At 65.8% G+C, this 13,094-nt stretch overlaps 2 protein-coding genes across 2 annotated transcripts in view; one reads left to right on the plus strand and one right to left on the minus strand.

Annotated features, from left to right (window-relative positions):
* PPP2R2D (protein phosphatase 2 regulatory subunit Bdelta) overlaps positions 1-2,460 on the plus strand; it is a 50,768-nt gene extending 48,308 nt beyond the window's left edge. Inside the window, exon 11 of the transcript XR_014309126.1 lies at positions 565-2,460. The gene's annotated coding sequence lies outside the window, so the exon portion shown is untranslated. The remainder of the gene's footprint in view (positions 1-564) is intronic.
* BNIP3 (BCL2 interacting protein 3) lies at positions 2,264-12,956 on the minus strand. The gene is made up of 6 exons (XM_082721572.1): positions 12,841-12,956; positions 6,656-6,803; positions 6,081-6,165; positions 4,873-4,979; positions 4,652-4,801; positions 2,264-3,188 (listed from the first exon to the last, which is right to left on the minus strand). The coding sequence occupies exons 1-6, from the start codon at positions 12,884-12,886 to the stop codon at positions 3,143-3,145; spliced, it is 582 nt and encodes a 193-aa protein (XP_082577698.1). The 5' UTR covers positions 12,887-12,956; the 3' UTR covers positions 2,264-3,142.
* Between the last annotated feature and the right edge of the window lie 138 nt (positions 12,957-13,094).

A 13,094-nucleotide genomic window follows, 5' to 3' on the forward strand; every position in this document is an offset into this window, starting at 1 on the left:
TTCCCGTTTTGTGATGACTCTTCGGGGGAAGACATCCTGGCGTCTTCACACCCTTACCCACCCCTCCAGCCCCCACGCACTCGGCAGGCGTCCGTCCTCCCGTCGGCCCTTCTGCCCGTCGCTGCGGTCCTGAGGGAGAGCGAGCCTTTCTGCCACCTGCCTGCTGCCGCTGTGGCCCCGGGCACGCCCGCCAGTCTCGGGCCATCGTCCATTCCTGTTGGAAGCTTGTGCCCTGGCTGTCCCACTGCTGGGTTCCTCCGCTTTGGCGTCCGTCCTTTCTCGGTGCTGGCTTTGAGCCCTTCCTGACTCCCGGCCCGGGAAGCGGCCGGCCCACCACCGCTGATGGGCGTCAGGCCCTTTACACAAAGCTAGATCCGAGTTTGCCGGCACACGCGCGTGGAGGGCCGTGACTCAGGACCGTGAGCGGCTCCAGGTGCCCCGTCCGCATCCCCCACCGGCTAGGACCCGCCCCTTCCTGGCCGCCCTGTGCCGTCTGTGGGTCCACCTCCCCTGCCCCACGAGGGTGCCTCCTTTAAGAGTCAAGTGTCCCTCCTGGCATTCCAGGTTGAATCCCTTTGAGAACGTTGGTTTCAGTGATGGATTCGGGATGTGAAGCATCGCTGGGGTTCTGAGTCACGGAAAAGGTATTAAGCCTTCTAGTCCGCCTCCCCTCCCTACCCGCCAGCACCCCTGCCCCCCGGCAGCAGCCAGTCTCCCGCACTTCTAGGTCTGTCCATCCTTCTTCCCAAGTGAGTTCTAGTCCCTTCCGCGCGGTTTTGCACAAACAACAGCACACCAGATGTGTTTTTTCAAATACTTTTTGTTCACCGGCTGCAGCTAGGGTTCAGCTCCTCTTCTCCGTGGTTAGTATCCATACTGGGCAGCGTCTGAGGCCCGTGTCCGAGCTGGGCCGCCTTCCCCAGGGGGGAGGCGCTCGGAGTCCCTGGGAGCGCAGCTGGCCCAGAGCACGCCCCCCGCCTCCCGCTATCCGAGCAGGCCGGTCCCCGGAAGGGAACTCAAGGGACACCGACCCGCCCATACGTGGCGGCCATGCTCCAGCTGCCGGCCACCAGCTGTGGTGCCCGTTTCTTGGAGAACCAGCACACCCCAGAAATCCCCGTTTGTTGAGACCTCTTGGTCCTTTTGAGAAGCCTCACGGGGCTGCAGCACGGGAGCCCCGTGGCATGTGCACCCGACCAGCTGCGCACACGCACTGCGCCACCACAGAGCATATGTTACTGGACACGCTCCTGTAGGTTGTCAGGCCTCCAGAGGTTCATCTTCAGGACAGATTCCTACGAGTGGGTCACCGGTCAGAAGGAGCGAGCAGGTGGCTTTCCAGGTGCCTGATTTCTCTCCAGAGCCGTAGCCTCCTGTGCTCCCAGCGCCCCAGCGCCCCACTGGAGCTTGCAGGTGTCTGGACCAGAAACCACGTTCAGGATGACCAGCTCTGTGGCCGGATTCCTTAACATAATCCGAGCACGTGCACTTGCTCCTCAGTGAATTCAGCGGCAAGTACAAAGGGCCATCTGCGAGACCCCAAGGCCTGCAGCGCTATTCTCCCTCCCAAACGCGAGGACACACACACACACACAATCCACGCAAACACGGCGCTTCGAGGAGTCCAATGTCCACCTTCACGCTGAGTGGGAGAGGCCTCGAGAAGGCCTAAGCCTCAATCCCCATGTCACTCCAAAAAGCACTTTCCCAACAGCCCTGGAGGCCTTCTGCCCAGTTCTGCTCACTGCCCAGTGCCACCGAGACGGGGACGAACGGCGGCCTTGCAGAGGGCCCCCAGTGGCCCAGGCGATGGCTCGGGAAAGCCACAGGGCAGCGCCCAACGCTGAAGACGGGGGGTGGGGGGGGGGGTGCCCTCGCGCGGCCCTGCTGGCTGTGGCCCTCACAGGCAGGCGCTCCAGACCCAGCAGCGGAAGAACGAGCCCCCGTTCCCAGCGAAAGGCAAATCCACCCGCTGTGAGTCACACAGGACTGGCTGGGCCGAAGCACGTCCGCGTCACTGGGAGCCTCACCTTTGCTGGCGAAGTCCCACGAACAATTCTTCTCCCAGTGAGGCAGCGGTCCACAGCTGGGTCCAGGGTCATCATTTAAATGTAAGCAGAAATGTTAAAAACTAAAATGCTATTTAACACAACTGAGCTGAGGGTGGAAATGTAGGACAGATGCACGCGGGGACACAAGGGGCCCAGGAGGCAGCCGTGCGGAGGTCAGGCCTCGGGAAGGGAACTGGGCAGCGGGGCAGACGCCTGGTTTAATCAGAAAGCTTTCTGACCTTTATTTTTTTTTTTTACTGTTTTTTAACATTTCATTTAAACCATACATGACCACAGTCATCTCTGAAGGATTTAGCGGAGATTTATTTTTTCTATTTCCAGTCTCTCGTAGACAGAGGTTTGCTTAGAACGAAGCTGATTCGGGGAGACACGAACACAGAGAGAAGGACTCGCGTCAGCAATCCAGGCGCTGAGAGAGGAAGACGTGAGCAGGTGCCCAGGACAGGCGACGACCGTCCGGGGCGGCTGCAGGGCCCGCGGCTTCGTGTTGGAGGCGGACGCAGGCGTCGGCATCTGCTCCCCGGACCCCGCTGTGTGACCGGCAGCGGGGGTCGGCGGAGTCTGCAGCGGAGACAACCTGCCCACTCACACCCAGCGCTTCCTAGGCCAGTGTGCGTGTAAGGCCACAGTATTCACTTGGGACAAACCCCGTATGTAGTCATTTTAATAAACATTCATTCTTATTTTAATAAACATTATTCACTCTTTTCAAATATAAAGTATTTTAACTGAGTAACGATACAGATAATTTTTGTTAAAATACTACACGTCGTATCTAGTGTGTTGAAATTACTTACACTTTGCTACTTATGGTACCCGAACAAAACTCACTACCCGACTACTACTGACGTTCCTCAGCAGCACATGCGCAGTAATTGATCCCGTAGGTTTGATTACAGCTTAGCGTGTTGGGGTTTTCTGTCTTGTCTTTCATTCTAGCAGACGAGGAGCGCACGGTTCTCCGAACAGCCGGCCGGATCGAGAGACGCGCTCCGCTCGGCCCCAGGCGGCTCTTCAGCTCACAGCGCCGACCCCCCGCTACGGGACAAAGGCCAGCTTCCAAGTCTTCATCAGAAGGTGCTGGTGGAAGTGGTCAGGCGCCTCCCGATGTAGATCCTTCACAGAAAAAGCAACAGCTGTTAGCACGGGGCCCATGGCTCTCCCGGCGGAGACTGGGTGCGCGGGCGGCCTAGAGCTCCTGCCGGCGAGGACGGGCTACCCTCCACCTGCTACTGAGAAGCCGGTATTGAATCTCTCCGTAAAGGTCTCTTCCCGGGTGAGCGTATCAGGGTTCAACGTCCCATCTTTACATCTACCTCAGAAAAGGGCCAGCTGTGCTCTTGCACGGATGCGCTCGGTCCCCGTACAGAGGCGGCCACTGGCCAGCTGCAGAAAGGCCGTCGTGGTCTGTCTAGAAGTTCGCGCAGTGACACACTGCTGGGGAGTCACCACCCACCGCACCCGCGGGCAGGAGAGAGGCCCCAGGGCCTGCCGGGAGCTGCCTCAGAGGAACGAGGGGGCTGGACTCCGGGCACCAGAAGCTCCACGAGCCTCGCAGGACCGGGGAGGGGCAGGGACAGTGCGCGGGAGCGGGCTGCAGGGACTTGCCTCGAAGCGAAGGCCCAAGCCGGGACTGAATGTGCCCTGGGCCCTGCTCCCACAGAGCCGAACCTGCTAGCCCTGGAGAAAACCCGAGCCCGGCTGAGCCCCACGGGCCAGGAGGAAGCCAGTGGGGCCGTGCTGAGAGCCAGAGCTCCGAGCCGGAAGGGGGCACGGTCTGGCCCAGGGCCGGGGAGGGCTTCACATCGGACACTGACGTCCAGGAGCCTCTGACCCACTGGGAAGCCATGTCCCAGGCACAGTTCCCGGAACGAGGGTGTGGGGCTCCAGGGAGTGCGGGGAAGGCAGCCCTGTGCTTGCTTACTTCCCACAGAGCTAGAGGGCGACACAGAACCTTCCAAGACCAGGAAGCGCCCACCGGCCCTAAGACTTCCAACACCCCAGGTCTCTTGCGCCCCATCCCCGGGATCTGGGAAAATGCGGGGACAGTGCTTCAAGGGCTGTCTCGTCCCATCTCCCTGGGGCCCGGGAGGCCAGCCTCCGACAGACGCTCACAGTGACCGTCCGGTCTGTCCGGCCAGCTGCATGCACTGAACACCGCGGCACCCTAAGACAGAGGCTGGAGGGGAGCTCAGCCCGCGGCGCGGGACACCAGAGCCAAGTGGGGCTCGCTTCCGGGCTGCCGGAGCACGGCTGCGCTGTGGAAGTGGCGCGGCTCCCGAGCCTGGCCCGCTGCAGCGAGGGCCAGCTCAGCGTGTCCGTGCAGCATCCGTCCACATGGTGCGAGAACGGACAAGTGTGGCTGAGTCCGCACGGACATGGACGGTCACGGAGGCACCAGGCAGACACGCGCCAGGGCTCCGTCAGGGCCACCCCACAGCAGGGTCAGGAGCAAGGGGGCTGGGGCCCGACCCGGGCCCCACGTTACGGAAGCGGACGGACGATCTACACCCGGAGGCCAGGTTTCCAGATCCCCTGCCCTCGGGAGCACGCAGAGGCGGCCCCGCGGCCCCACTCACCCCAGCCCGATGGCCAGCAGGTGAGACAGCAGCAGGGACGGGAGGAAGACCTTGAGGAACTCCGCCGAGAAGACGCCCCCCTTCTTCATGACGCTGGTGTTCCTCATGCTGAGCGTGGCCGTGCGCTTCGGGTGCTTGAACAGCAGCTCCCTGGGGAGGGGACACGCGGTGAGCCGCCCGCCCCGCGCCCGGGACGCCCCCGCGCCACCGCACACACTCACTTGGGGGGGATGTTTTCTGGCCGACTCGACCAATCCCAGATCCAGTCCGAGTTCTTCTTCAGGATGCTCTCGAGTTCCTTCCTTCTCTCCAGGTAATCCTCCTCCGACTACGACAGAAGCAACATGCGCCGCCACTCAGCACCGCGCGCCCCCGCTCCAGACAACACGGGGCGGCAGACGCGGTCTCCCGAGGAAGCAGGGCGCAGGAGGACGAGGGCGTCCACACGCCGACGCCAAGGGCGGGGCAGGTTTTCCGAGGAGAAAATCCAAGTGCTCCGCAGGCCCACACGGCTGGGGCGACCCAGGGCCGCGCGCCACGGTCTTGGAAAGGGCGGTTTCGTCCAGTGGGAGGGAAAGAACCCAAAACTCACACCTGCGATACGTAAGGCCAGACCCTAAGGACAGGAGACTTTCTGGTGTTTTGCTTTTAAAAACTCTGAACCTGAGTCTGTGATTCCTTCTGAAAGTCGGCAAGACCCCCGCTCCCCATCCTGGAAGCGCTCTGGAACGCAGGGTACACCCAGCCAGCTGCCCCGAGATGGCCGTCTGGGGGACCCGGGAGGGACGGAGCCTGGGTGGGAGGGGGCCCGGCAGGGGGACCCCCGTGGGATCAAGGGTCCCGGCGGTACGGATCAGAAGACCTGCTTCCTAAGCGATTCTGGAATCAGCACAGGGAAGTCCACTGTTCCGTGACCACCACTGGGACACCCAGAGGACGCTTCCCCCACATCCCGCCGCGCACCAGGGCAGCAGTCCTAAGGCCCGCGTTCCCGAGACCGGGTCTCCCCGACAGCAGGACGCAGCCCCGCCCGGCACGTCAGACCCAGAGCATCCGCACACGTGCACGCAGGGGCCTCACGAACTGGCCCGCCGGTTCCTGACCCGGAACACCAGCACGGCTCGGCACGGCAGGGCCAACCCGACGGCCAGCCGCGACACAGCGCCACCGCTGAGGGGCCCCCAGAGGCCCTCCATGCCAGCCCCATGGGTCCAGCCGGGCTCCAGGCCTGAGGGAAGCCACCGCGCTCCTCATGCGTCCTCGGGTGGCAGCTGAGGGCAGTGGAGGCCCCACGACCTTGACACCTGCTCGGGTCAGCTCGGCGGGAGGCCAAGTGGGGGGAAGCCCCCAGCGCAGCTGTAAGCAAGGCAAGAGCCCCCCACCCCCGAGAACAGCGTTCTCTGTCCACCCCACTGCCCGCGCCGCCCACCTGAGAGCTGTTCTTCTCGCCGATGCTGTGCGCGTCGAGTTCCGAAGCTCGGGTGGTATCCTGCGGGGTCTGTGAGCGAGGCGGGCTTGGGGGCGCAGGGAGGAGGACAGAGAAACCGGGATGTGAGCACGGTTTCTGCTGCGAGGAGCCCAGCCCCCCGCAGGCCCGGCCCAGGCCTCCCTGCCACCGTCCCCGGTCCCTTCGGCTGAGCTCGGCAGGCAGCAGGAGCCGGGGACCACACGACCCCCAGTGCAGCCCGCCTGCGGCCTTCTCACCGGGTCGGTGCTCCGTGGCACAGCCCGAGGGCCCCCGACCTTGGCTTTCTGACTCAGCCGTGCTAACACCCGGCAGCTCGCAGGGACCCAGCTGACGGGGCCAGGACATGCCGGGGGCACTGCGTGCGTGCCGGCCGCCCCCCAGGCCCCCGGCTTTACCGCGGTCCCTCCACAGGCCAGACCCCATCCTTCCCAGCGGAGGGCACGGCTCCGGCAACACAGGCAGGGGTGGGGAGGCCACTCTGGGGCTCGGCCTGTGCCGGGGTGACCCGCGCGCGCAGACGGGCCCCTCACACCCACCTGTCGCAGTGGGAGCTCTTGGAGCTGCTCCGTCCGGACTCGTGCTGCGCGTCCAGCAGGATTTTCTCCAGGTCGCCGTTATAGACCGACACGGAGGCCGGGACGCTGCTCCCGCTCCCGTTGCTGAAGTGCAGCTCCACCCAGGAGCCTGGCGGACACACAGAAGGGGCCAGTGGGGTCTGCTGCCCACTGCGGAGCCCACACACCTGGCGCCCACCTCCCGCAGGTGCACCCCGGCGCCCCCGGACACGCACCGGCCGGTCTCCTGCCACCCCCGGCCGCAGGGCAGGTGCCTGGCAACCCCCTGGGCCAGCGGAGGCCGACAGACCGCGACGCTTTCTTTCCACTCAACTTTCAGAAGAGAAAGGGCTCGACAAGAGCTTAAGAGATTTAAGTTCTCGGAAGGTCTGTACGATCTCTGCGCCACTTATTTCCACGGCAGCATCGCATTCGGATCCTGACGCCCCAGGAACCCCGGACTGCTGGTCTGTGTTCACGCCCCTCAGAGCCAGAGGAACACACTCCGCGTAGGACAAGGGCAGGTTCCCCCTGAACGAGACTGACCAGGGCAAGCCATCCCCGACGTGCGCCGTCAGCCACGTCTTTGCAGGAAGAAGTCTGCCTTCTCGAACTAGAAATGACCGCAGGTGAACACCCCGCGCGGCCGTGCTCCGGATCCTGCAGGCACAGAGAGCTGTCTGGGCGCCGATCGGCCGCTAGCCCAACCTGGACGGAGAACCTGCCGCCCCGGCCCACCCCCACGCCCGACACGAGCCACGGTCTTGGGCAAGGCTGGGCTGTGGGCACCCCAGCAGCTGCACTTCCGTGCAAGTTCTCTCCGACCTCAGCACCGTCCCCGGCACACCACGCCGCACAGAAGGACCGACACGTCAGCACCGCCGTCTGGACGGCGAGGACAGGCTGTGCAGCTGCCGCCCGTGTCTGCGGAAACCCACAGCTGGCAGAGTCCAGCAGCAGCCCCAGCCCGGAGAGGGTGGCCGCGAGCCCCCGACACACGTCCTGGAAGCACGGCAAGCAGCAGGCTCGGCCCCGCTGGGGAGGGGGCCGGGACCCGACAGCAGTGCCTGGGGGGCTGGACGTGGGGGCCCCCGAGCGCGGGCGGATGCGTGTGTGTGGCTGAGCACCCCGCGCTGCTGTGGTTCACGAGCCCCTACTGCCCCACCACAGACCGTCCACCCGCGAGGCCTGCCGGAACTGCGTGCAGGGAGCGAGTGCGCACCGGGAGGGACCCAGATCGTGACCTGAGCTGAAGCCTAGAGTCAGTCCCGTCGATGACTGGGCCACCTCAGCGCCCCCGGACTGCTCATGTTTCGTGGCAGCCACACTCTCGCTTCTGTCCACACGGACCCCGGGGCAGGCCCGCGGCCAGCAGCAGCACCTGCACATTCAGTGGTCCTAGGCCTCTGACACAGCCGAACGGGGGTGCGGTCCTCCCAGTAAACCAGTCTTGACGTTCGGCCGTTCTGGGACGGTGTCCTGTGGGGCTCCTTTGCCGTTTCTCTGATTTCGAACGGAACTGGCCATCTTCTCCATGCTTACTGGCCACTTGGACGGCACCTTTTTAAATTAGCTGCTCACAGGCACCTGGGTGGCTCCATCGGTTGAGTGTCTGACCCCTGGTCTGGGCTCAGGTCATGATCTTGGGGTCCTCAGGTCGAGCCCTGCGTCAGGCTCCGCGCTCTGCAGGGGTCCGCCTGAGACTCCCCTCCCCCGCCCCCGCCCCCCCCCACGCGCTCTCTCTCTCTCTCTCTCTGAAAAACAAAGAAATCAATCAATGGTTCAAAAACCTCTTCCTCTTCCTGTGCAAGGTCCACATGTAAGATACAAGCCTTTCTCCACCGAATGCACAACAACGTCCCTGCGTCTCGCCCTGTCGGGTTTAATGTCCGTTCTTTCCAACGTTAGGTCTTTGCTTTGAATTCCAAGTCTCAATCTCCTTCTAGGCTTGAGGCCTGCAGACCTGGCTGGTGCCTGATGAGCCTGGCTGCCGTCTGTGCACGTGGTCCCAAACGGGTGAGGTTCTCCCTGCGGACGAAGAGCTGCCCGGCGCCACTCGCTGCCCAGACCACCCTCGCTGCCCCCGGCCACGCTACTTCCTCTGCGAGAAATCGAGCTGGCCACATGCACGGGCCCGTTCCTGAGCCCAAGACGGTTAGTTTCTCTATTCTGTGGCACAGGTCTGTGTGTCTCCAGCACCATCTGTCAGAGGCCACTCTGCTGGCCTACGGAGGACGGGGCAGTAGGGGCACGGTGAAGGCAGACTGCAGAAGACCGAAACGCAGGGACCAGACACACGCCATGAGCCAGGTTCGCAGGGAACTTCAGGGCCGGCACCGTGACCCACGACGGCACAGCCCCGCACACCGTGCGATCGCCTGGCCCCACCCGCTCCCCTCTGCCGTGTGGACCGAGGCACCAGCAGGCCTCCAGCTGCCCAGTGAGCCCAACACGCGGCTAACCTGCCCGTGGCAGTGGAACAGGTCCCCTCCATTAGAGAAAACGCACAGACCCCGGCACCCAGCTCGCAATTGAAGATCACACACGCTTCCCAGTGACACGCGAACTTGTCTCTTTCACGCTCAACTGCTTGGCGCCGGCCGGGCCCACACCAGCACGTCCCTAAGGCACGAGGAGGCAGAGCGGCCCGCAGCCAGCACATAGCACATCCCCAGGAGCTGCCGTGACTCCAGGCCATTCCACACCCCGGCTACCCGGCGACCACGCGTCCGACCGAGCTCCGTGCCCCCAACCCTGGCGCGTCATTTAGAAAGCTCCGGAGTGGGAGTCCGCCCCCGAGCCCCTCGGCGGGCTGGCAGAGCAGCCCGGGCACACAGTCCCGTTCTCTGAGGCTCCTTCCCCGTCACGCAGACGCCAGGCGGGGCTCGGCTCCCTCTGCAGGCGAAGGGGCGCTCCAGGGGGCCTGTGCTGCCTGAGGTCAACCGAGTCTGAGGGGTGGCGTCACTTCTGACATGACCGGGGTGGGGAGGACGTGGGGGCTGTCAGTCCCCCCCACACACAATCCAGAGACAGATTCTCGGGCCGAGCAGCCGACATGGGCTCGTCCCGCTCCTCACGCACCTGCTGCAGACTCCAAGCTCGGGGCTCCGACGCCCGGCCCAGTGCAGTCACTCCCTAAGCAACTCCCAGAGCTCAGGAAGCCACTTCACTTCCCTCTACCCCGTTATCGGGAAGGACAGAGCTCAGGTACGCCCGCTGGAAAGACCCCCGCGCTGGGTCCGAGGAAGGGGAGGCCCCGCTCCCCGCGCGTCCGCTCGTCCAACCAAGCGTCTCTGAACCTTGCTGCGTGACGTCGAACCCACCTGCAGCCCCCGCCATCCCTGGAGGAGGGTGTCCACCCCCGTGTGGCGGCCACGGCCCCCGAGGCACCGCACTACCACACTCTGTGTTCCAAGGGAGCACCTCCCAGTAGGGGCCCGTTATCAATAAGCCACTAATATCACTCAAATTCCAAGGGTTTGGGGGGCTCAATGCCACAAAGCAGGGAGAAAGGTCAGAGACGAACATTTTCCAGCAGACACAGCTCAACGCCGAGCCGGCTCAGCCGGAGCAGCACAACTCCTGCTCCCGGGGCCGCGGGCCACACTACATGCCGGCGTGTACGTTCCTTCCAAATCTAGTCTTCAAAGAAATAAACATTCATAACGGACACGAGCACCACGAGATGCGCGTGATGTGTTTTTGTTGTTGTCGTCACAGCACAAGGGCCGACTCAAGACCCCAGTGAGACAGACTCCTGTTTCTACAATCACGTCCCAGAAAGACCTAAGCACCGCAAGAAAGCAAAAAAGCCCATGCTGGACTGTCCATGCCGTGGAGTCCAAAAGCTGTGCTCCAAGAATGATTGACCAGGACGAGAGTTTTATTATTAACCTGAACACCTGGGCAGGAAGCACAGCAGGGGCCGAGCCCGGGGGCGGCTACCCCGCCACCCACGCCACCCACGTCAGCCAGGTGTTAAGCTCCCTCACCTTTCTGAGCAAGAAACGTGGGGCCTACGGCAGCTTCAGGCCTCAGAATCACAACGTGTCAAGTAACTCGGCACAATCAAAAAAAAAAAAAAACCAGACGGTGGTGTTACCGGCCCAAGGCTGGCCGGCCTTCCCCTGCACGCCCCTCCCGCGGTCTCCCCGGCACACACGCGGCTAACGGGACGCCGCTCACACAGCATGTCCACGTCCCATCTCCCCACAAGCTAGAGACGGGGTGCCCAGCGCAGCTCCTGCCTCTCCTGTGACCCAGGAGACACCCCTAGCCCCACGGCCCACTCCACGACCCAGGGCAAGTGTTTCCGGCCACCATGGTGGAGCCCATGAGGAAGGCCACCCCGCGGCGTGGCCCCGGCGGCTGCGGGAAGCCTCGCCCGGCCCTCTGGAAGCTGGCGTGGAAGGCTAAGGCAGAGCCCGGCACACGCACGTCTTGCTCCAGTTGTAGCGGAGACGCTGGGCAGCCAGGCCGGGTGAGCACGGAGGAGGGCAGCGGCAGGCACCGCAGCCACCTCGGGGCGCTGGGACGCAGCCCTCCCACGGGGATACTGGACGCGGCGGGGCAGGGCGGGCTTCGTCCCGGGAGAGGCGCGTTTTCTCTCGGAAGCGGCGGGTTCTCACCGCTCTCCGTCAACACGGCCACTGGTCACCGTAATAGAACTGGGCTTCAGAAGACCAGACAGACCAAAGCTTCTCGAGTTGGGGGACACGGAATGAGACCGGCCGGACCGTCAGCTCTGACTGTAGAGCGGCCCGGGGCTGGAGCACTCCGGGTAAGCCCGTTCCTTCCCCAGGTCGGGCGCCTGCTCCCTGCTGGCTGGGCCGGCGCCATTCTGGCCCCCCGCACCCCACGGCCCTTCCCGGCAGCCCCCCTCCCTCTACGCGGGGTCGCCTGCCCTCTTTTCCACTGGGCCTCGGGGCCTCTCACGGTGACCGTCCGGGAGATGCGGGGGATGGGCCAGGATCGAGGGGCCGAGCCCCCTTCGCTGCTGAACTTCCCAACACTACAGTTTCCCTTCAGGAGATCAGCTTTTCCTCTACAGACCCCTCTGGCCAGTGGGCAGCCGGCCCCAGCGGCCCTGCGGCTGGCTGCAGACCACAGCGCGGGGTGGGGGGCTACACCACGCTGAAGCCCCGGGCCCACGAGCAGCTCCGAGTCCAGGGGTCCCGCGGGAAGCCAGTGAGGCCACCCCCTCCCCGGGACGCCGTCACCATCAGCTCGGCGAGCGCCTCTCCCCGGGCCTGGGGCAGGCCCTGACCGGTCCGGCTGGACAAGGGCTTCAAGCCGAACGTCCGTGGGCCGAAGGAACAGCTCTGCGGGCACCTGCCCGGGCCGAGGTCTGCCGCTGCGCGGGGCGGGCTCCCCAGGGCCGGCGCGGCCCCCGCTCCGCACGTAAACAAGAGGTCACCCCGCCGGGACAGGCAGGGGACAAGCACCGCCTCGGCCGGGAACCAGGCCGGACGCCCGTTTCTCGGGGCAGCTGCGCGGCCCGCGTGACGAGCGGCGAGTGGCTCCGCCCTCCGCGGCCGGCCGGTGCCCGCAGCACGGACGCCCCAGCCCGCGGCCCAGGCCGGCTCCCCGCGGTCTCCGCGCCCCGCAACCGCGCCTGCCGAGCACCAGCAGCGCAGAGACGGCGCGGGGCCGAGACGCCGGCCGTGCAGCCGGCGCGGGACTCGGACTCAGCCCCGGGGCCGGCGCGGGGCGGGGCAGAGCCCTCGGGGGGCCGCGCCGGCGGAGCCTCCAGCGCCGCGGACGGAGCGGCCGGGCGGGCGGGCACCCTGGGTCCGCCGGCCACACCCGTCGGGGACGTGCCGCGCCGCGAGCCTGCGTCGGCCCCGGGAGACCCCGCTCGGGCCCAGAGGCCGCCGGGGCCCGCCGCGACCCCCCGCAGGCCCGTCCCCAGCGCGCGCCGGCCGCTCCGGGGCACAACGGCCGGGGCCCCGCACCGGGAGCAGGAGCGTCTGCGGCCCCCGGCGAGGCCCGGGACCCCGTCCCCCGAGCCCGCGCCGGCCGCACGCGGACCCTCCTCCGGCGGCAGGACCCGGGCTGAACCCGACCCCGCAGCGCCCGGCCCGCGAGCCCCGCCGGTTCCCCCAGCCCGCCCGGCCCCGGCCCCGACCCCGGCCCCGGCCCCGGCCCCCGCGGCCCCGCGGCCTCACCCTGCAGGTTCTCCTCCTGCAGCCCGGGGGTCCCGCTCTGCGACATGGCGCCGGGCGGACGGCGCTGCGGCGGCGGCTCGGGGGCACCGGGAGGCGGGCGGGGTCGCAGCTCCCACGCGGGCGCGAGGACGCGGGGCGGCGGCCGACGAGCCCGACCGACTGACGCGCCGCCGGACGCACGACGGATAAACGGCGCAGAAGCCGCGGCGCCGCCTACTGGCCGGGGGCGGGGCCTGGGCCTGCGCGAGAACGCG

Source organism: Mustela nivalis (assembly GCF_964662115.1).
Source record: "Mustela nivalis genome assembly, chromosome: 2".
NCBI lineage: Eukaryota > Metazoa > Chordata > Mammalia > Carnivora > Mustelidae > Mustela > Mustela nivalis.